The sequence below is a fragment of the Erythrolamprus reginae genome, chromosome 10 (assembly GCF_031021105.1).
Source record: "Erythrolamprus reginae isolate rEryReg1 chromosome 10, rEryReg1.hap1, whole genome shotgun sequence".
In the NCBI taxonomy this organism is placed as follows: domain Eukaryota; kingdom Metazoa; phylum Chordata; class Lepidosauria; order Squamata; family Dipsadidae; genus Erythrolamprus; species Erythrolamprus reginae.
Window position 1 is genome coordinate 9,659,861 of NC_091959.1, and position 22,619 is coordinate 9,682,479.

The 22,619-nt window shown below is 39.5% G+C and overlaps 1 protein-coding gene across 1 annotated transcript in view; it reads right to left on the bottom strand.

Moving 5' to 3' along the window:
- The window catches only part of FBN1 (fibrillin 1), a 248,260-nt gene that overhangs the window by 64,725 nt on the left and 160,916 nt on the right, over positions 1 to 22,619 (bottom strand). Inside the window, 8 exon segments of the mRNA XM_070763010.1 lie at positions 1,165 to 1,290; positions 2,049 to 2,171; positions 3,444 to 3,566; positions 11,686 to 11,811; positions 14,179 to 14,304; positions 17,340 to 17,462; positions 20,388 to 20,513; positions 22,236 to 22,361. Of these exon segments, the coding sequence (XP_070619111.1) occupies positions 1,165 to 1,290; positions 2,049 to 2,171; positions 3,444 to 3,566; positions 11,686 to 11,811; positions 14,179 to 14,304; positions 17,340 to 17,462; positions 20,388 to 20,513; positions 22,236 to 22,361 (999 nt within the window).

The following is a 22,619-nucleotide window of genomic DNA, read 5'->3' on the forward strand; positions in this document are numbered from 1 at the left end:
GTCTTGAAAGCTTAGCACTACGATGCCTTAAACATGATCTAAGTCAGTGATTTTCAACCTTTTTTGAGCTGCGGCACATTTTTTACATTTACGAAATCCTGGGGCACACCACCAACCAAAATGACACAAAATGACACCCTAAGACACTCTCCTCTCTTTTTCCATCCCTGTCTCCTCCCCACCCTTGTGTGTGTGTGTGTGTGTGTATACACACTCTTGAACCATTTCCAAAAACAGGTGAGGGCTGGGTTTTTCTCTCTCTTATTCTTTGGGTGCTTTTTATCATATGCTTTAAATCAAGAATCACTTCGCTCTCTCTTTTGTTTCTCTCTCTTTCCTCTCATTCTCTGTCTCAATCATTTTCTCATTTCTCTTTTTTCCTCCCCTTTTTGCTAATTTATCTCTCTCTCTCTCCCTTCCTCTCCTTTTCTCTCTTTCTCTCTCTTGCTTTCTTTCTCTCTCTCTCTTGCCTTCTTTATCTCTCACTCTTGCTTTCTCTCTCTTTGTCTCTTTTCTTTCTCTCTTGCTTTCTTTTTCTCTCTCACTCTCTCTCTCTCTCTTGCTTGCTTTCTTTCTCTCTCTTTCTCTCTCTCTTTCTCATTCTCACTCTCTCAGCAAAAAGTTGCGAGACCGGAACCTGAGCTTCCTTCTTCACGGCACACCTGACTATGTCTCGCGGCACACTAGTGTGCCACGGCACACTGGTTGAAAAACACTGATCTAAGTATTGCCCACAAGATCATATGCTGCAATGTCCTGTCTGTCAAAGACTACTTCAGCTTCAACCACAACAACACAAGAGCACACAACAGATTCAAGCTTAATATTAACCGCTCCAAACTTGACTGTAAAAAATATGACTTTAGTAATCGGGTTGTCGAAGCGTGGAACTCATTACCGGACTCTGTAGTATCATCCCCTAATCCCCAACATTTTACCTTTACACTATCCACGATTGACCTCTCCAGATTCCTAAGAGGTCAGTAAGGGGCGTGCATAAGCACACTAGAGTGCCTTCTGTCCCCTGTCCTATAGTCTCTCCTATATCTCGTATTTCTTCTCTACTATATCCTCTATAACCTTCATTGTGTATTATTGTGTATTGGACAAAATAAATAAAATAAAATAAGTGAGGTTATTGAACTGCTTCATCTACCCAATTACCTTCACAAGCTTTTCCATCGACGCTCGGCAAAAATCCCATATCACATTCACAACGGTAACCCCCAGGAGCATTCAAGCACTGGCCATTTTCACAAAGGTTGACATTTTCAGAACATTCGTCAATATCTGAAAAGCAAAAAGAACCCTTTCAGTTGAAAATGCATTCTACCTCCTTGCAGACCCACTAACTGGGGTTAAGAATTCCATATGAAATATATGGGGGACTGGGGGGCGGGTTAGGAAGGATTGTTACTGATAAAGATGTAAAACAACATCCAATAACAAGTCAACATGTCGGGAATACTTCTATAAAAATCGTGGTATGTTTTGTCTGACTCTGAAAGTCATAATAATTTGGAGCCAAAATTGGAAAATAAGATCTATTATTATGCAAAACTTAGCACATAACCCCAGTCCTAGACATTTTGTTATCATTAATGCATTACATAAAGAAAACCAGATCTTGTTTAAAATTTTATGGTATATTTTATCTTCCAAAAAGAAGGGGGAGAGAAATGATTTAGGAAAATACATGCTTTACGTATTCAAAAGTCCTAGGTTCAATGTCAGTTTCTCCAGGACTAAATATTGTTTGTTTTGTTATAAGATTAATGGCAACAGCCTTTAGACTTATATACCACCTTATAGTGCTTTAAAGAACTCTCTGGACAGTTTGAAAATCAGCGTATTGCCCTCCCAACAATTGGGGTCCTCATTTTACCGACCTCAGAAAGTTGGATGGCTGAGTCAACCTTGAATCGGTTGGGATTGAACTCAAGGCTGTGAGCAGAGTTTGCCTGCAATACCGCATTCTAACCACCGCGCCACCTGGCAGGGTTTACCGTATAATGTGAAAATATTCTCAGATTCCCCTAAATGCTCACCTGTACAGATTAACCCAGTCCCGGTGTATCCTTCTTTACATAAGCAACGATACGATCCTGCCGTGTTCTTGCAATCAGCATGTGGACTACACTGGTGTGTGCCATTGGCGCACTCATCCAGATCTGAAGAGGACAAAAAAACCCTGCATTAATAAGAGAAACATCCCCAGTTATCTGTGCAAATATAATCTGTGCACAAGATTTAAAAAAAAAAGTCAAATCTAGTAGCACAGATAACCCTCAACTTGCAACCACCAATGGGATCCAGAATTTTCTGTTGTTGAGTAAAACAGTTTAAAAAATAGTTAAAGTAGAAACAATAAATTATTGCACTAATCAGTCCATAACAAACAATGGTACATATTGACATACAAGCGTTATACTCAAAGATGGGCTGCCAAATTTTTTACTGCCACGCTGTGGGCGTGGTTTATTTTGTAGGTGTGGCTTGATGGTCATATGACTGGGTAGGAGTGGCTTGACAATCATGTGACCGGGGGTGCCTTAAAAGTCATGTGATTGGGTGGGAGTGGCTTACCAACCAAGATAGGTGCTTAGACTCTTTTTCAGTTGATTAAGTCACATTATTTGACTAGCCACAAAAAAAGGGCAAATGATAGACAGCATTATTTGTTCGGAGCATAATATTTTAAGGTCACAAGGTTCAGTATGTTAACAAATTAGGCAAGTAGCTCAATTTTCTTTCATTGCGATAAAAGTTCAATTCATGATTAAAATGATTAAAGTAAAAATATACTACTTAATTATTTCCTATTTTAAAAGTAATTAAGGATCATACTACTAGAGAAGAAGAACAATAAAAAAACCGATTAAGTATTCAATAAATAGTGCAAAAATTCACTACCTACACTGCATCCAACCCTGTGGGGGAAGCAGCCCATTATTGCTAATGTTGAGTAAACCAAGAATTTAACCCCAAGCAGCAGCTAGTAAAAATAGATGCTACTATGCTGCCTGTTGCTTTGCAAATCATTATAAATAAAACTGGATTGAATGGCTTAGATTCTTGAAAGGAAAGCAGAAATAATGTAAGATTACTTTAAAAAAATTAAATGGTCATTAAAAAAAAAACATTTGTGCAATCATAAGAAACCCGAGGAAGGATGACTTGCTTTTTCTACAAGTTTTCAAGAAAAAGTTAGATGAACCTCTCTAAAAGGCAACATCGATGTATGTTTTGATATCCAGATTTGGCTTTGATGCTTAAAGAGCCACTTTCAGATGACAAATATATCTTTCATTCCTTAGGAAATGGGTATAAGCCCAGGAAGCAGCTTTATTATTTCAAGATTGAGTTAAAGACTGACTCTGTGGGTGGGTGGGGATGTTTTTGTGGAGAGAGGGGGGTAGGAAAGAAAAGTTTGGACAACTCACCTGTACACTTGATCCCATCTCCTAGCCATCCTGGTTTGCAGCCGCATTTAAAGCTACCAGCTAGATTTGTGCAAAGAGCGTTCCGGTCACAGTTGTCAGCCCCGATTTCACACTCATTTATATCTGTGGAAAGAATGGAGAAAAAATATCAGCGGCAAGGAACGTACGCTTCCTCCTTTATACAAATATCACAGGGCCAAAGGCTTCCCATCCCAACCTCGACATGCTGACCCAATGGCCTTGAAATAGAGATGAGCAACATCTCTTTATCATTATCAACTACTAGCTGAGTAAAATCCGCAGGGATTCCTTTACCTTTTACTACCAGACAAATGCTAGGTGGCTATCCTAACACGGAGATAAGCTACCTGATATCATAAGAGGACATTGGCACAGTAGCCACAATCTTGCCACAAAACTGGTTGTTCATAAGACTTCTGGTCTTACTTTACAATTTTAAGATCCCTTGAGAATTCAAATGAAAAGGATGAGATGATCCGATTCCTTGACTTTGGTTCAGTCCGGTGGGAACAAGTGAAACCGAGAGGGATGAATGGTGCTCACAAGAATGAAAGTCAACTTGACAGATCTCACCATGCCTTGTTCGTCCCACCCTCTTGACAATTCCTCTATTGCAGTGATGGTGAACCTATGGCACGGGTGCCACAGGTGGCACGCAGAGCCATATCTGCTGGCGCATGAGCCGTTGCCCTAGCTCAGCTCCGATGTGCATGTGTGTGCCGGGCAGCTGCGTTTTGGCTCACAAAGAGGCTTGGGAGGATGTTTCTGGCTTCCAGAGAGCCTTCAGGAGGATGGGGGAGGGCCCTTCACTCCTCCACTCAAAACAGAATACCCTATGAAAATAGACTAACAATACTGGGTCTAGAAAGCTTAGAACTACGACGCCTAAAACACGATCTAAGTATTGCCCACAAGATCATATGCTGCAACGTCCCGGCTGTCAGTGACTACTTCAGCTTCAACCGCAACAACACAAGAGCACGCAACAGATTCAAACTTAATGTTAACCGCTCCAAACCTGACTGTAAAAAATATGACTTTAACAATCGTGTTGTCAAAGCGTGGAACTCATTACCGGACTCAGTAGTGTCAACCCCTGACCCCCAACATTTTCCCCTTAGACTATCCACGATTGACCTCTCCAGGTTCCTAAGAGGTCAGTAAGGGCCTTACATAAGTGCACCAGCGTGCCTTTCGTCCCCTGTCCAATTGTCTCTCCTTTATCTCATATACCTTTTCTTCCTTTCATATATCTTCTCCTCTGTTTTTATATCCTTTTCTTTATATATATTACTACATGTCTATTCTCTTCAATATGTATTGTGATTGGATAGATAGATAGATAGATAGATAGATAGATAGATAGATAGATAGATAGATAGATAAATTAATTTTAACCTTTCCCCAGCTCCAGGGAAGTTTTTGGAGTCTGGGGAGGGTGAAACACGACCCCACTGGGCCCACAAGAAGTTGGGAAAAAGGCCATTTCTGGTCCTCCAAAGGGCCTCTGGGGTGTAGGGGGAGTTATTTTCGCCCTCCACAGGCTTTGAATTATGGGTTTGGGTGTTCGTGCACATGATCTTTCGGCACCCGAGGAAAAAAAAGTTTGCCATCACTGCTTTTTCCGTATTCAGCAGACCTATTTTATTGTGAGTTGTGCGGATCTGGTTTCGCCAAAGGGGAAAGAGGAATTTAACAATGGGTTGTTGTTGTTTTCAAACGGCCCATTGGCTCTCTTGATTATCCCAAACCAAATAAAATTTTATTTTCAACTCCCCAGCAGGACAAACCAAGCTGTCTGGGTTCTCTGAGATCTTGGTACTATCTCTGTGGAGTCTGCCACTCAGTATGACTGAAGATACCCAAAACTGACTCCAAATATGAGCCATATATTCATTGAATTAATTGAAGGCACCCAAAAAAGGGGGAAGGGATCATGATGTCAAGACTGTATAAACATTTTTTCCCCCTTTTGGCTCTTTCTCCGCCAATCTTGTTTTTCAACGAACGTCTCCTTTGAGCAAGAAGCTATGGCTAGCCAAGGAAAACAAATATTCCAGTTGGAGGCCATCCTTACAGCCAAACCATTTCTTAACTTCGTCTTACTACTAGAACAAATGTCTTCTTATCTATTGAAGCAACTTCCATTAATGAGTTCTGTTTTTCTGGCTGCTCGACATCACGCTAAAAAGGAGGTGTAAGTGGCTTGAATCGTGGGTTTCAATCCGAATTCCACCCATTTTAAGAACACTTAAAAGGCGGGTCTACAAAACTGTGAGTTTGCACACCAGAGACATTTTAATCTTAAAAAAAATATATATAGGAGATTGTATCTTTTCCCCTATGGGGAACTCAACTGGGGAGGGGCAGAGTTTTGAGCAGAAGAAACATCTCGGAGGAAAATATTAAGAAATGCTACACCTTCTTCATTTGCAGTGTTTAATTTGAGCCAGCAGTTCAACTGTGTTTTATCTGTCATCTGCACCTCAATATCTCTATAATTTTCTGCAACCCAACAAAACCGACACAGACTTCAGAGGATAATCAGAACTGCAGAAAAAACAATGGCTGCCAACCTGCCTTCCATTGAGGACCTGAATACTGCATGAGTCAAAAAGAGGACTGTGAAAATATTGACTGACCCCTCGCATCCTGGACATAAACTGTTTCAACTCCTACCCTCAAAATGACACTCCAGAGCACCGCACACTAAGACAACTAGACACAAGAACAGTTTTCCCCTGAACGCCATCACTCTGCTAAACAAATAATTCCTTTCTGTCAAACTATTTACTAAGCCTGCACTACTATTTCTACTAGTTTTTTCTCATCATTAGAAACATAGAAACATAGAAGTCTGACGGCAGAAAAAGACCTCCTGGTCCATCTAGTCTGCCCTTATACTATTTCCTGTATTTTATCTTAGGATGGATATATGTTTATCCCAGGCATGTTTAAATTCAGTTACTGTGGATTTATCTACCACGTCTGCTGGAAGTTTGTTCCAAGGATCTACTACTCTTTCAGTAAAATAATATTTTATCATGTTGCTTTTGATCTTTCCCCCAACTAACTTCAGATTGTGTCCCCTTGTTCTTGTGTTCACTTTCCTTTTAAAAACACTTCCCTCCTGGACCTTATTTAACCCTTTAATATATTTAAATGTTTCGATCATGTCCCCCCTTTTCCTTCTGTCCTCCAGACTATACAGATTGAGTTCATGAAGTCTTTCCTGATACGTTTTATGCTTAAGACCTTCCATCATTCTTGTAGCCCGTCTTTGGACCCGTTCAATTTTGTCAATATCTTTTTGTAGGTGAGGTCTCCATTCCTATCACCCAGATATCTTTGCTGCACTGATCAAGAGGGGGTGGGGTGGGAAACCTCCCCCCCCCAAAAGTGCCAACTTCCCCATTTTCTTTGATGTAATTGGAGGTCTTGGGAAATGACCACTTCCTAAATGATTGATTAAACAGTTTCCTAGAGGATCTAATGACTTGGCTCAATCATGTAGTCTAAATACCATTTGGGGTGTTGTTGCCCCTATAACATCTGTAGGGCTCCCAGCTGGGGAGGGGAGGGGGGTCTGTCTTGACATGAAGAGATTTATGAAACAGATGTTGTTTTGTAGTCAAGCCCAAAAAACCGTCTCTGCCAAACTTTGCCCTTTAACATACTGCCTTAAAAAAAAAACTTAGGAAGGATGGATAAAGGAATACTCTTTAGGAAAGAACTGTTCAGAAGGGGGTTTTAGGTTCAATTGCTGGATAAAATGTGTAGGTCCCAAGCTGGGGAGGAAAGAATCTTTCACTGGGGGGTTGGGAATGCCTGCCAGAAAAGTTATCCTAAGATTAGATAGTTTTCCTAGGAGATCCTTAAAAGAGTTGGATTTGAGAAGATGATTTTTTTGAACGTACTTTGCACTATTTGCATTAGGTATCTCAACAAGAGCCAAGAATTGTCTCTGGGTTCTTAAAATCAAGACCTGGAAAGGTCATGATCAAGTGTTTGGAATTGAGCAAAGAAAAAGTTGAGGAAACTTGTAAGACTTCAGGTGCACTTAACGGAACAATAGAACAGTGTTTCCCAACTTGGCAACTTGAAGATATTTGGACTTCAACTCCCAGAATTCCCCAGCCAGCAAAGGGCAGACTAGATGGACCATGAGGTCTTTTTCTGCCGTCAGTCTTTCTATGTTTCTATGTATCTATGCTTCTCTCCTTGGTTAGTTTCCATCCATTGTTTCTTGTCTTGCATTAGACAACTCAGCTGACATACAAGCTAGACTTGAAGCGTAGTCAACGTCCTGCTCCAAGCCTTTTCCCGATTGCATCTTTAATATGTGCAATATGCACACACCTCAGCTGACCTGCTCTACTTTCCATTTCAGATAATTGAACATGACAGCATGGATGCAGCCAACATAGCTTGTCATAAGTAATGTATATCATTGCGTAAAACACAGCCTTTCCCTAAACTCGGCTCACATACAGTACTTATTAAGAATGGAAGCGGTGGGGGCTGGGGGTAAAGTTTCAGTTTAGTTTCAGTTTAATCAGATTTGTATGCCGCCCCTCTCCGCAGACTCGGGGCGGCTCACAGCAGAGAGAGTAATGAAAAGTTTTAACATCTGCGTGGAATGTAAGTAAATGCATGTCGGTGGGTGGATCATGCATTCGGGGACACGGCACGGGAGGGGGGGGGTGTGAGAAGGAAAAAAACTTGTTTACTTGTTAAAATGGAAACGATGGGTAATGACAAGGGGGAATGAAATATGTCGATGCAACTTCAAGCAAACTCCCAGAATCTTACGCAATTGTTTCATGAAAGAAAGAGCTGGTGTGAACATTTTTGCAATTCTTCAAAAGTGGAGCTGAAACATTTTGGCACAGCAGCAAGGAGGAGGAAGGAATCCATTCCCTTCGGTCAAGCCGTTCCACACAAGGGTTGACTCTTTTAAAATGCTTTAACGCCGTGGGTTTTTTTGGGGGGTCTCCTGTCGGGGAAACGGAAACCAGGTTCTTGGCACTTCTTTCGGAGCGTGGAAACAGGCTGCGGACATGTTCCTTTATGACATTCGAGCAAAGGAATTTGGACCACTGGGAGAGAAAAAACCATGATCTCTCCCCTCTACTGCAGGCTTTCCAAGGGCAGCTGCAAATATTGTGCTCACATTCATAGGAGCCCCACAAGAAACACACATGTACGCAGACTGAGTAGCCTAAGCTGACTGGTGGCAATCTCTTTTAGACGTCTCTGGCAGTTCTGTGTTAGCAAAAACTTCAGAAGAGAAGGATTTAGGGGTAGTGATTTCTGACAGTCTCAAAATGGGTGAGCAGTGTGGTCGGGCGATAGGAAAAGCAAGTAGGATGCTTGGCTGCATAGCTAGAGGCATAACAAGCAGGAAGAGGGAGATTGTGATCCCGCTATATAGAGCGCTGGTGAGACCACGTTTGGAGTACTGTGTTCAGTTCTGGAGACCTCACCTATAAAAAGAGATTGACAAAATGGAACGGGTCCAAAGACGGGCTACAAGAATGGTGGAAGGTCTTAAGCATAAAACGTATCAGGAAAGACTTCATGAGCTCAATCTGTATAGTCTGGAGGACAGAAGGAAAAGGGGGGACATGTTCGAGACATTTAAATATGTTAAAGGGTTAAATAAGGTTCAGGAGGGAAGTGTTTTTAATAGGAAAGTGAACACAAGAACAAGGGGACACAATCTGAAGTTAGTTGGGGGAAAGATTAAAAGCAACATGAGAAAATATTATTTCACTGAAAGAGTAGTAGATCCTTGGAACAAACTTCCAGCAGACGTGGTTGGTAAATCCACAGGAACTGAATTTAAACATGCCTGGGATAAACATATATCCATTGTAAGATAAAATACAGGAAATAGTATAAGGGCAGACTAGATGGACCATGAGGTCTTTTTCTGCCGTCAGTCTTCTATGTTTCTATGTTTCTATGTCTCAAAGCCAGGTACAATTTAGAATTAACAGAAATAAAGACTGTACTGCAGAAACAAAGATTGTCTCGATAGAAGGAAAACGTGTGTTCAATAACTGATTAAAGTGAGGGACAATTTGTAATAACAGCAATAAAAATGGATTGCAGAAATAAAGATCTTGATAGATGGAAAATTGGCAATATGTTGAATAACTCATTCATTAAGAAGGCAGCTGGTGGCAGAGTTTGTAGATGTCTCAAGGGATGATTTTCAATAACAGAAATAAGGATGTATTGCAGAAATAAAGACCTTGACAAGGAAAGCAGACAGCATGATGAATAACTAAGATTCAACTATCAAAGACAAAATCTGTGTCTTTCACAATCCAATTCATCTTAAATTAATCCTACTACGACAGGCGTTATTACCGTAATGCAGACAAGAGCTTAGAAATATAATGTCAGGGTTCCAAGTAACACCCCCAACGCAAGAAGACTCCGAGGCTTGAATTTCCTCAAAGTTCCATTTTATTAGAAATGTCATATTGGCACATCTGGGAAAATGTGAATCTGAAAGCTTCCAGGTTTTCCCCACCTAAGAGAAAGTCCAAGCCCCTTTTCCAGCACCCACATGTCCATCACATGGTCCAATCAATCCACCGAACCAACTGAAGGGGCTTCCCAGTTACGACCCTCCAGGTGCAGTGCAAAGTGACCTTGACTCTCGGAGAAAGGAATGTTATTACGACTACAGTTCCCCAGCTCCATACAATATATATATTCGTAGATTTTCATGGGTACAGGTATGACGGTCTTGGCATATTCGGGCTTCTTCCCATGTAGGATTTGGAAATTTCTGGCGACGTTTCGATGAGGTCCCACTCGTCATCTTCAGGCTGGTGCTTCTGTCCTTGTTCTAGGGCGAACACAGCGAGACCTGAGCTGCCTTCCTTCTATAAATACTGGTGGCTGGGTGTGGTTTGATGGCTCAGCAATTGCCTGCTGTGTAGAAACTTCCTGGTGAGTCAGTGGGGTAACACCTGGGGTCGTTGATGTAACTGAGGTATGCTGATTAATTAATGATTGTGGATTAGGCATGATATCCTGAGTAGTTGGAGCTTGCAGGCTACTTGATTGTTTTGCAATGTGTGTTCTGAGTCTGGTTTCAGTTTCTATGGCCGGTATACGTTTGTTAATGAGGGCTGGTTTCCAGATGTCTGGTAGGCGGGAGGTATCATCCCGCTTGTTCATATTTTGGGGATGTTTTTCTATCTTGATGGCTTTCATGATTATTCTTTTGCTGTAGTGTTGTTTTGGAAATTAATTTAGTACTGTCAAAATCAATTTCATGTCCTGTAGTTTTGAAGTATTGGAAAAGGGAGGAGGTTTTTTTCTTTTTTCTTTAATGCATTCTTATGTTCTGCAACACGTGCATTTACTCTCCTGTTAGTTTGTTCAATATATGTGGCTGGGCAGATTTTACACGGTATTTGGTATCCCTGGTTTTCTAGCTGGATATTGTCTTTGGGGTTTCTTGGGATGTTGGCTATTTTTTTTATCTGTACCAAAGGCTGTCATGATGTTGTGTTTGCGGAGAATTTTGCTGATTTTATCTGTGGTGCCTTTGATGTAAGGGAGGAGGGCAATGCCATTGTCCTGTTCTGTGTCTTGGTTCTTGGGGGGTGTCTCTTTTTTGGATTAACCAGCCTGAAGATGACGAGTGGGACCTCGTCGAAAGGTCCCAAAGCGAAAAAAGTACTGGAAGCAACTTAACCAGTGGCTACAAGAAATAACGAATGTGACAATTGAATTTACACCAGAGTTCTTTCTACTAGGCATTATTAGGAATTCATATGTTAAAAAAAAGTATTTAATATTATACATTATAAAGGCCGCTAGAATAGCTTACGCAAAAAGATGGGAAAACCCAGCAACAAGGGGATAATTGAGAAAATATATGAATGTGCAAAAAATGGAACTGTGGAACTGAGCGATCAAAAGGACTCAGCTTGCTACTCTACCTGGACAAAGTGTTTTGTGTTTTGTGTTCAATTGGACACAAAAGAGAAAAACAAATCAACAATAAGAGATAGAACTTTATAAAGAAATATGTGTACGAATGTAAAAATGAATAACTTATCAATGTAAGTACAGTATATGGATATTAACCCACTGGAAAGCCTTAAAATGTATTAAGTGTAAATATTAAAAAGCAATAAATATATATGTATATATTTTAAAAAATCACCCCCACCTAGATTAAAAAACCTACCTGTGCAACCTGTTGTCCCTTTCTTCCCAGAATAACCTATTTCGCAGTGGCAGATGAAGGAGCCTTTTGTGTTTTCGCAGGTTCCGCTCAGGCAGATGTTGGGATTCAGTTCACATTCGTCAATATCTGGAGAGGGCAAAGAGTTGTCATAGGTTATACTACGTGATTAATGCTTCCCTAATATGTACTAAAGCCAAGACTCGTTAACAAAGAAGGAACGCTATAAATTTGGCAAGGAAAAATTAAGGGCTATTTGGAAGTAGGTTTGTTTAGTTTTGGGGGAAAGTTGGAGTTTAAACCCATTGGGATGCTGAACTCTACCCCCCCCCCCATCAAGTGTATTAACAATACAACAATTACCGTTGTTAGATCATAACTGTTTTCCCCTGTTGCTGTGTTTATGGCTCCTAAACCTTTTGTATGGCACCTAAACCTTTTGTATGGCTCCTAAACCTTTTGTATGGCTCCTAAACCTTTTGTATTGTTCAGTGGTAACATCAGCACGATTAATATGCTCTAACGCAGTGTTTCCCAACCTTGGCAACTTGAAGATATTTGGACTTCAACTCCCAGAATTCCCTGGCTGGGGAATTCTGGGAGTTGAAGTCCAGATATCTTCAAGTTGCCAAGGTTGGGAAACACTGCTCTAAAGATCCATGTGTTTGTAGACATACACAGTGTTCTTTATGCTATTTTTTATCATCTACATATAGAAACTTCCTAATAATACACAAATACGTTATGTGATTTTTCTATCAAACTCCTAACCTCTTTGTGTATACAGTAGTCCCTCACCTATCGCTGGTGTTACGTTCCAGACCCGGCCGCGATAGGTGAAATCCACGATGGGGAATTTATCGACTGATAGTACTTATTTAAGTATTTATATTGTAATTGTTTGGTAAGTTTTCATTGTTTTAAGTGTTTATAAACCCTTCCCACACTCTTACAAAATTTTAGATATTTTTTTTTTTGAAAAACCTGCCGATCGAGTTCAGCGGGGCTGTTTAAATCTGCCAATCAACTTCCTCAGAAACCCGCGAACCAGCGAACATCCGCGAATTATTTTTCTCATTAATATTTTTTGAAAACCCACAATGAAGTGAAGCCGCAGTAGGTGACCGATATAGCGAGGGACTACTGTACTGTATAGAGGAACAACTTCAAGGACTGCACTAAAAATCTAAAAATGTGGAAATCTTTTTCCTTTTATGAGCCATCACCTCTGAAGACTTATTTTAATTCAAGTATTTCTCAGCCTGCCTTACTTTATCCTACATGCTTCTTTTGGGAAAAAATGTACTAGAATTCTTCAAAATTCGGTGTCCACAGGGATAATGTGAAGAAAGTCTTCAGATGCGTCACAGTGGGATTATTTTAAATAGCCTTTAATTATTTTATGTTACGAAAAATAGATGCATGACTGCATTCAATTAAAGAGACTTTGGGGTACCACTAAAATCAATCCACAAATAAATGGATCACTGTTAAGTGATACAGTATGTCAACACGTAGTAGCAAAACAAATTAATTCAACTTCTGTTTTCAAGTTACAGTGGTACCTCAAGATACGAACCCCTCGTCTTACGAACAACTCAAGCAACGAACCCGGGGTTCAGAAAAAATTTGCCTCTTCTTACGAACTTTTTTCGTGTTACGAATGCCAAACCAGAACTTCTGGGTTTGGCGTTCGGGAGGCTCCTGGGAAGCCCCCCAGCTGTTTTAAAAGGTGACAGCCGGGCGGCGGGGCTTCCCAGCAGCCTCCGAATGCTGAACGCCGAAAGTTCAGGTTTGGCGTTCGGCTTCAGGAGGCTGCTGGAAAGCCGCCCGGCTGTTTTAAAAGGTGACAGCCGGGCTGGGGGGGCTCCCCAGCAACCTCCCGAACCCCGAACCTTTGCCGAACATCCGGGTTCGGGGTTCGGGAGGTTGTTGGGGAGCCCCGCCGCCGCCTGGCTGTCACCTTTTTAAAACAGCCTGGGGGCTTCTCGGCGGCCTCCCAAACGCCGAACCCAGAAGTTCGGGTTTGGTGTTTGGCGTTCGGGAGGTCGCTGAGAAGCCCCCAGGCTGTTTTAAAAGGTGACAGCCGGGCGGCAGCGGTTTTTTGTGGTTTTTTTTGGGGGGTTGCACGGATTAATTGACTTTACATTGTTTCCTATGGGGAAACAATGTTTCGTCTTATGAACCTTTCGTCTTACGAACCTCCCCCTGGAACCAATTAGGTTTGTAAGACGAGGTATGACTGTAGTTCTTCGCAAGTGTAATGGGTTACAATTCCCAAAATTCCCAACCTGCTTCCCAGACTAAGGCCATCTTCCTGGACATCTCGCATGTTCTGACTTCCCATATCCTTGATAGATACCATAAACTACCTTTGGATTTCATATGAAGAACTACTTGTGGCTTCACTTTGGGAACCAATCATTCTTTCTTTGACTCCCTCCACAAGACAGACTCAACCGACAACAAGATTAGGATAACAGATGTTTCACTCGCCTAAGCAAGTCTTCATGTCTTCTGATGCCATAAAGCCATCATAGCAAAGACACCTGTATTCTCCAGGGATGTTAGTGCACTGACCACCATCACAGATGTTCGGGTTGTTTTCACACTCGTCGATATCTAAAAGAAAAAAAGCACAAGTAGACATTCAGAGTTAGTCTTCTACTTTCTGTCTGTCTCACAAGCAAGTGAAAATTTTCACAGGGATAATCTGGTCTTTGTTTACAGATGTACAATTTCTTTTGGATTATGATGTTTTGATTAAAGTATACTGTATATCAATTCTGCACATTCTCTTTCTGATCACCTCATCTTTGCATTACTTGGTATGTACAACTTCTCTAGACCTGTGTTTTTATTAATCATTGGGCACTGACATAAGATATAAGAAATTCAATCTTGTGCATTACCATCTGTGGCAAGATGGACAGCGAATAAATTAGATGGATGGATGGATGGATGGGTGGGTGGGTGGGTGGGTGGATGGATGGAGATAGAGAGAGAGAGAGATAGTAGATAGATAAATGGATGGATGGATAGAGGATAGAAGATAGATAGATAGATAGATAGATAGATAGATAGATAGATAGATAGATAGATAGATAGATAGATAGATAGATAAAGGATAGTAGATAGATAGATAGATGGATAGATAGATATTTTTATTTATTCATTTGTCCAATACACAATACATATGGAAGAGAATAGACATGAGGTAATATATATAAAGATAATATGTAAAAATAGAGGAGAAGATGTATGAAAGGAAGAAAATATATATGATATATGAGATAAAGGAAAGACAATTGGACAGGGGACGAAAGGCACATTAGTGCACTTATGTACGCCTCTTAGAAAGATAGATAGATAGATAGATAGATAGATAGATAGATAGATAGATAGATAGATAGATAGATAGATAGATAGAGATCTATTTCTTTTTAATTCAGAGTGCTTTTGAATCTCTGGTATAATTTCTCAGGATTTTCCCTGTTAAGGTCACCACATACCAGCTGAATATCCAAAACTTTGCTTAGTTACTCAAAATAAATGTTTGCAAAACAAAGACTTGGGCTGGGATTCTCTTCTCTTTGGGAAAAAATAAAAGGGTGTAACTCATCAAAAGATGAGTCTATTGTGGCTTTTAGGAATTAATGCAGCTGCAGAAAACTTAACTCATTTGAACTAACAAGTCCAAGAGGCTGATGGTCATTATTCATTCTCTATGCAGCTTGCACCAGACAAACAGAAAGTGTTATAGCAGTGGTTTTCCCAATGAAATCCAGCATGGAAGATATCCTTCGCTGGCTGTATTGATCATTTATTAATCGCACAATGCTATCTTTTAAAAAAAAATATATTTTTATTGATTTTGTAAATATGGTTACATAAAAAACAAACATAAAACAGTGCACAGTGCATGTGCCCATCACCTGACCGACAAAAAAAAACCCCATCACCACCACCACCCATTGCGGGGGGTTCGAAAATTTACTAGTTTGTATATATATATTTCCTTGGCTCTACTTTGCATTTGTTATTACTGAAAGAGTGATTGAAGTTTATTTTTCACATTTGCATCACAGATTCTACTCAACATATAACCTTTCACCTTATTCCATCGTACCATCAGCTTCTCCAGTTTGTTTTCATCAAAGTTGTTTAATCTTATTTCCATGATTTCAAAATGTATGTGATCCACCATGTACCAGTACCAGTTCTGTAATGTCCATTTTATAGACTCTTTCCAACCCAATACCACTACCGCTTGAGCACTTTCCAATGCTGCAGTTTTTATTTCTTTAAAATCTCTTAGTTCTCTTTGTTTAATTAAAATCGCTATTTCTTTTGTTCCAATTAATATTTAACATTTTATTTATTTCATTCTGCACTTCCTTCCAAAATTTCTGAATTTCTACACACTCCCAGAACATATGCATGAAAATTCCTTTCTTTTGGCAACCATGCCAACAATTACCTTTCTCTTTCCCCTGGAAGTGTGCAAGTTGTGCTGGTGTATAATACCATTTGTGTAGGATTTTTCTTCTCATCTCTTTAACTCTTGTGTTTTTAATCTTATGTATATTTTCTACTATTTCTTTCATTTCACTTTCATCTATTTGTAAATCATTTTGCCAGCATCTTGTCAAACCTTTTATTACTTCCTCTTCTGCTTGCAATAACATTCTATATATATTGCTAGCTTGAGCTTTTGTATAATCGCACAATGCTATCAAACCCTTAAACAATTCAGATCTGGGTCAACCCCTCAAATACTGGAACACTGTTACAACTTATCATGTCTTCCCTACATACAATTATCTGAATCTGAACAAATTATTTTTAATGTTTTAGTTTTTCTTAGAATGGTTTTAGATTAGCTTATTTATATTACTTGGATTCCCGATGTTTTATTGTATAATGTTTTTTTGATATGTTGTGAGCTGCCCCGAGTCCACGGAGATGTCAGGATTAAGCAATATCCTGAAGTACTATCCCAACGCCGAAGGAAGGACTGCAAAGAGAATGCTGAGTCATTCTCAGGCAATTAAGCAAGCAGCAACCTGATTGGGTGATAAATATATAAATATGTAAGAGCTTTTGTATTGCTCTCTCTGTTCTCTGCTTTCTGATGCTCTCTGATGTTCCCCTTGCTGTATTGATCTGTTGGTTCCTGTGAGTTACTGTAATTGAGATAGCTGTAGTGATATACTAGTGAGATACTAGTGTGATGTACGTATAGTAAGATAGAATACAGAGAATAGTGTAAATAAGAAGTAAATATATATTTTTGCAAGATTTCCTGCTGCTGCTGTGTTTCATTGAAGACTTCAACTCCACATCTATTGGTCTGTGGCTGGCTGGTTGGGTTGGCTAGCTGGTTGGGCTGGTTAGCTGGTTGGGTTGGTTAGCTGTTTGGACTGGCTAGCAGTTTGGGCTGCCTAGCTTCCCAAAGTGCAGCTCTGACAGGAGAGGGGCGGCATAGAAGTTCAATAAATAAATAAAAAATAAAAAATTACTTGAACGTGACAGATTTCAATGTAACTCACATTTGAGTAAACAGGCAAGCAAAGATCCATTATGGTCAGAGGTTGCAGCCAAGACATTAGCAAATGTTAGGTAACGTAGAGTAAATATTCACAAATTTACTTTACCAGTGCAAGTTCTTTCATCTGGCATCAGCGCAAAGCCGGGTTTACAGCTACATTCATAGCTGCCATCTGAATTTGTACAATATGTGTCACAACCGCCATTCATTATGCTGCATTCATCAATATCTGGAACAACAACAACAAAAGATATATATGTCGTATACAGTACACTAATGGACATGCTTTCTAACCAAGTCTTGGCTATGGAATTTTCAATGTTACTAATACAGGTAAATTCGAAGCTAACCTTGAGCTCAGAATTATTACCGGAAGGTAGAGGCACAGAGTGTCTCAGTAATAGAAATTCATAGTTTTAGCATGTTTCCCAACTTTGATCACTTTGCATATACCCAGCATAAAGAATTACATGTATAGAAATGATATAAAAATAACGATGTTAGAAGAGACACCGACAGTTTAAAAATGTATGGGAATATGTTAAATATGTTAAATACGAGATGAACTAGGATATGTATCATTGAGGGAAAATAGTGCAAGATAGGATATTGATTTATGACTGATTGTATAATTTTTTTAAAAAATAATTTCTTGTTTTCCAAAAAAAAGAGAAAAAAAAAGGAGTAAAAGAAAATATTTCTCACATATTTTGTTCTAGTTTAACAGATCTTAATCCATTTCTATTACCTTTTTGATATATTTCTTCATATATATACATGTACATTCATATATAAGTATCATAAGTAAAATTTACTGTTAGGGTGGAAAGAGATACATAGAAAGAAAGATAGGATATTGATTTATGACTGATTGTATAAAAAATTATAATTGTGTATATTACGGATATATTTTAAGGTATATGCACTGATATGTATTTATCAATGGAAACTGTAGAGAATTTTTTTTAAAAAAAATTTACACCCCCCCCCCTTGGTCACTTTAAGACAGAATGGCTTCAACTCCCAGAAATCCCCAGCCAACCATGCTGACTAGGGAATTCTGGGAGTTGAAATTAATGTTCTACTTGTTCCAAATGTTTCTTTCCAGCCCTAACCAAGTGCTAATGATTTTCCCAATTCTTACTGGCTTGCAAGCTCTTTCATTGTTACTCTCTCTCTGAATGTTTTTTTAAGCCCTTAACCAGGGGATAAAATATTGTGCTGAAGCTGACCAGACTAAGGATGTTAGCCAGATGAATATCTGATAAGCAGATTCTTTTCCCTATTTTCCTCCCCAAAAACTAAGGTGAAAAATATGCTAGTTGTCCAGTCTCCAAGGAGTCACCAGGAGTAACTTGTGACACAAGGAAAACGTCTTTTTCTCTCCTCCTACTAGTACCGTAATGGTTGAACAGTTACAAATATATTATTTCAGTGGTCTACTCTATGTAAGTATATGTGTATAAACTAAACAATGTCGTTTGGCGGGACCCAGGGAAAGAGCCTTCTCTGTGGCGGCCCCGACCCTTTGGAACCAACTCCCCCCAGATATCAGAGTTGCCCCCATCCTCCTAGCCTTTGGTAAGCTACTTAAAACCCACCTCTGTCGTCAGGCATGGGGGAATTGATACTTTCCTCCCCCTAGGCTTATAAAATTTATGCATGGTATGTTAGTATGTATGATTGGTTTCTAAATTGGGGTTTTAAATTAACTAAAATATTAGATTTGTTTACACTGTATTATTATTGCTGTGAGCCGCCCTGAGTCTGCGGAGAGGGGCGTCATACAAATCTGATTAATAAATTAAAAAAATAAATAATGGTTGAACAGTTACAAATATATTGTTTCAATGGCCTACTTTATGTAAGTATATGTGTTAAATATGCAGAGAGAGTTGCTAAGGCTCAGTAGTTTAATGTTGTCTCCTGATTGGCTGTTCGTTCTGGCGGGAGACTTGTTACCATGTCAAATAAAGTTTGTTACTTTGTGAAGCCTATAAATAAGTTAAAGACTTTCTCTGAGAGAGAATTTTTGCCTATACAGTGTTCCCTCGATATTCGCAGGGGATGCGCTCCGAGACCGCACGTGAAAGTCGAATATCCGCAAAGTAGAGATGCGGAAGTAAATAAACTATTTTTGGCTATGAACAGTATCACCAGCCTTCCCTTAACACTTTAAATCCCTAAATTGCAATTTTCCATTCCCTTAGCAACCATTTAGATTATTACTTACCATGTTTATTTATTAAAGTTTATTTTAAAAATATATTTATTAAAGGCAGACGAAAGTTTGGCGATGACATATGACGTCGTCGGGTGGGAAAAACCGTGGTATAGGGAAAAAACCCGCGAAGTATTTTTTAATTAATATTTTTGAAAAACCGTGGTATAGACTTTTCGCGAAGTTCGAAGCCGCGAAAATCGAGGGAACACTGTACTCTAACGATCTGTTTAACTTGACTGTTCTGACTAAAAGAAAAATAAAAGAAACTGCCTTTCCTTATCTCATATATCATAGATATTCTCTCCTTATCTATCTATCTGTCTGTCTGTCTGTCTGTCTGTCTGTCTGTCTATCTATCTATCTATCTATCTATCTATCTATCTATCTATATATATATATATATATATATGTTAAAAGTTTGCCTATAGGCAAAAAAAGAGGAGCTGTGACGTTCCTTGGAAATATACCAGGGTCATCCGACATAAGAAAAAACATATATATATATATATATATATATATATATATATATATGTTTTCGTAGATTTTCATGTGTACAGGTATGACGGTCTTGGTATATTTGGGTTTCTTCCCGTGTAGGATTTGGAAATTTCTGGCGACGTTTCGACGATATATATCATATATATTCTCTCCTTATCTCTTATATCATATATATTCTCTCCCTCCCATCTACTTCTCTTCTTTTTTACTTTCTATCTTTATATATATTACTTAATGTCTATTCTCTTCCATATGTATTGTATATTGGACAAAGAATAAATAAAATAAAATAAAATAAATAAATTCACCATTTGACTTCCTCTGAGTGTTTTTCAATATGAATGTGAAAATGTATGACGGTGAAAATGTGAAAAATGATGGGCAATCTTTTTGTTCACCGAATAGCTGATCCAGAAGAAGAATAAAACTCACCAACACAATAGAGTCTGTCAGGTGTAGATTTATATCCAGGGTTACAAGAACATTGATATTTCCCTATCATGTTGATACAACGTCCGTTTCTGCACAGATTTAAACTCAGGTCACATTCGTTGACATCTGTTTGAAAGACAAAAAAGGGAGGGGAATTTAAATCATTAAAAAACCGACAATGTTACGTACAGACAGGAGAATTTGATCTTAGGAACGCTGATGTAAGTACTTGGGATAAACCAAAAAAGAAATCAAAAACGAAGGGATGATCCAGCAAAGTTATAACAAGAGATGAAATGAAAGGCCAAAAGAATTTAACACTGTGCCCCAAATAATGAAAGAGCCAACAACTCACTTCTGGCGTCCGAGGACTATAAATCTTCTCAACATTTAAACACATTGCCAAGAGGTTTAAGCCAAATTCCAGCCCAATGATCCGATTTAAAAAAAATTACAGAGAAAAAAACTAGAAACAACGTTGTATTGATCCTTAGCTAAGCTCTGTATTTTCAGTTAAATTCAAGGATCAACAGACAGAAAGGAAACATACAGGGAATCAAAGTTACATTGGCACTGAAAAAAAGTGATTTATGCCCTGTCCCCACAATTATGATGGCTGACTCCCTCTTCTTTGTGGTAACCGCTGAGATATTGGAAGACTGTTATCATGTCACCCAGTGATGGACTGCGGGCATGGCTTATTTTGTGATGTGGCTTGCTGGCCATGCGACCAGGTGGGAGTGGCTTGACAATCATGTGACCAGGGGGTGGCTTAAAGGTCATGTGACTGGGTGGGAGTGGCTTACCAACTAATATACGCTTTCAAATACCGTAGGTGCTTTCAGTTGATTAAGTCCCATTATTTGAATAGCCACAAAAAGGACAAATGCTAGACAGGCATTATTGGTTGAGGAGCCCAACAACATTTTAAGGTTATGTACCGAACCCACACGGTTCAGTATGAGAACAGATTAGGCAAGTAGCTCAATTTTCTTTAATTACTATAAAAGTTCAGTTCTAGATAATGATTAAAATGATTGAAGCATTTATGGATAAAAACATACTTTTTAATTATTTCATAGAAACATAGAAGACTGATGGAAGAAAAAGACCTCATGATCCATCTAGTCTGCCCTTATACTATTTTCTGTATTTTATCTTAGGATGGCTATATGTTTATCCCAGGCATGTTTAAATTCAGTTTCTGTGGATTTATCAACCACGTCTGCTGGAAGTTTGTTCCAAGGATCTACTACTCTTTCAGTAAAATAATATTTTCTCACGTTGCTTTTGATCTTTCCCCCAACTAATTTCAGATTGTGTCCCCTTTTCCTATTTTAAAAGCAATTAAGGATCATACTAAGGTACTAGAGAAGTAAGGGACCCCCAGCCTGAGAACCACTGCTTTATAGGTTTCTTATATCCATTATATCCATTACGACTAAGTTGTGCGTATATCTGAAACGCTTAAAAAAGATGCTGCCCAAAGCAGTCGCCACCACGAAATGTAACTGACCTGTGCAATTTTAATTTTTTTTTGGAAAAAAAATCTCTAGCAGTCCAGGATTACACTAAACTTAGTTTCTGGCACAGGACGAGGTAACCGATCTACATTTTGGGAGCCTGCCCTGATATTTTTTTTCCTTCCTTTTGAGGATGATGAGTCACTCTTTCCATGCCTTATTCAGGATGTTTAAAAAGAAAACCTCTTGAGAAACTGCCAGGACAGGGTAGAAGGAGCGGAGGCCAAGAAAATGGAGACACAATCGGTTGTAACTCTAAAATAGTAGCCAGGATGAAGACAAGAGTAAATCCCCAGCCCCACCCCACCCGCCGCTGTCATCGTACCTACGCAAGCAGAGATGTTGGCAGCAAATTGATGGCCAGGAGGACATTCACACTTGTAGCTTCCTTCAGTATTGATGCAAACGCCCCCTCGGCACAGCAGGGGGTTTCGTTCGCATTCATTGATATCTGCAAAAGGAGGAGCAAAAAAAAAATGCTTGTGAAAATGTGCAGGCGAGGAGACAAAGGGGGGAGAATGTGTTGGGGTCTAAATCTGTGATGGCTAACTTTTTTGGGGGGAGTGCCCACACCCATAATTCAATGCCTTGGGAGGGCAAAAACAGCTCCCCCTGCCCCCTGGAGGCCCCTTGGAGGCCTGTTTCCCAACTTTTGGTGGGCCCAGTAGGCTCGGGTTTCGCCCTCCCCAGGCTCCAAAGACTTCCCTGA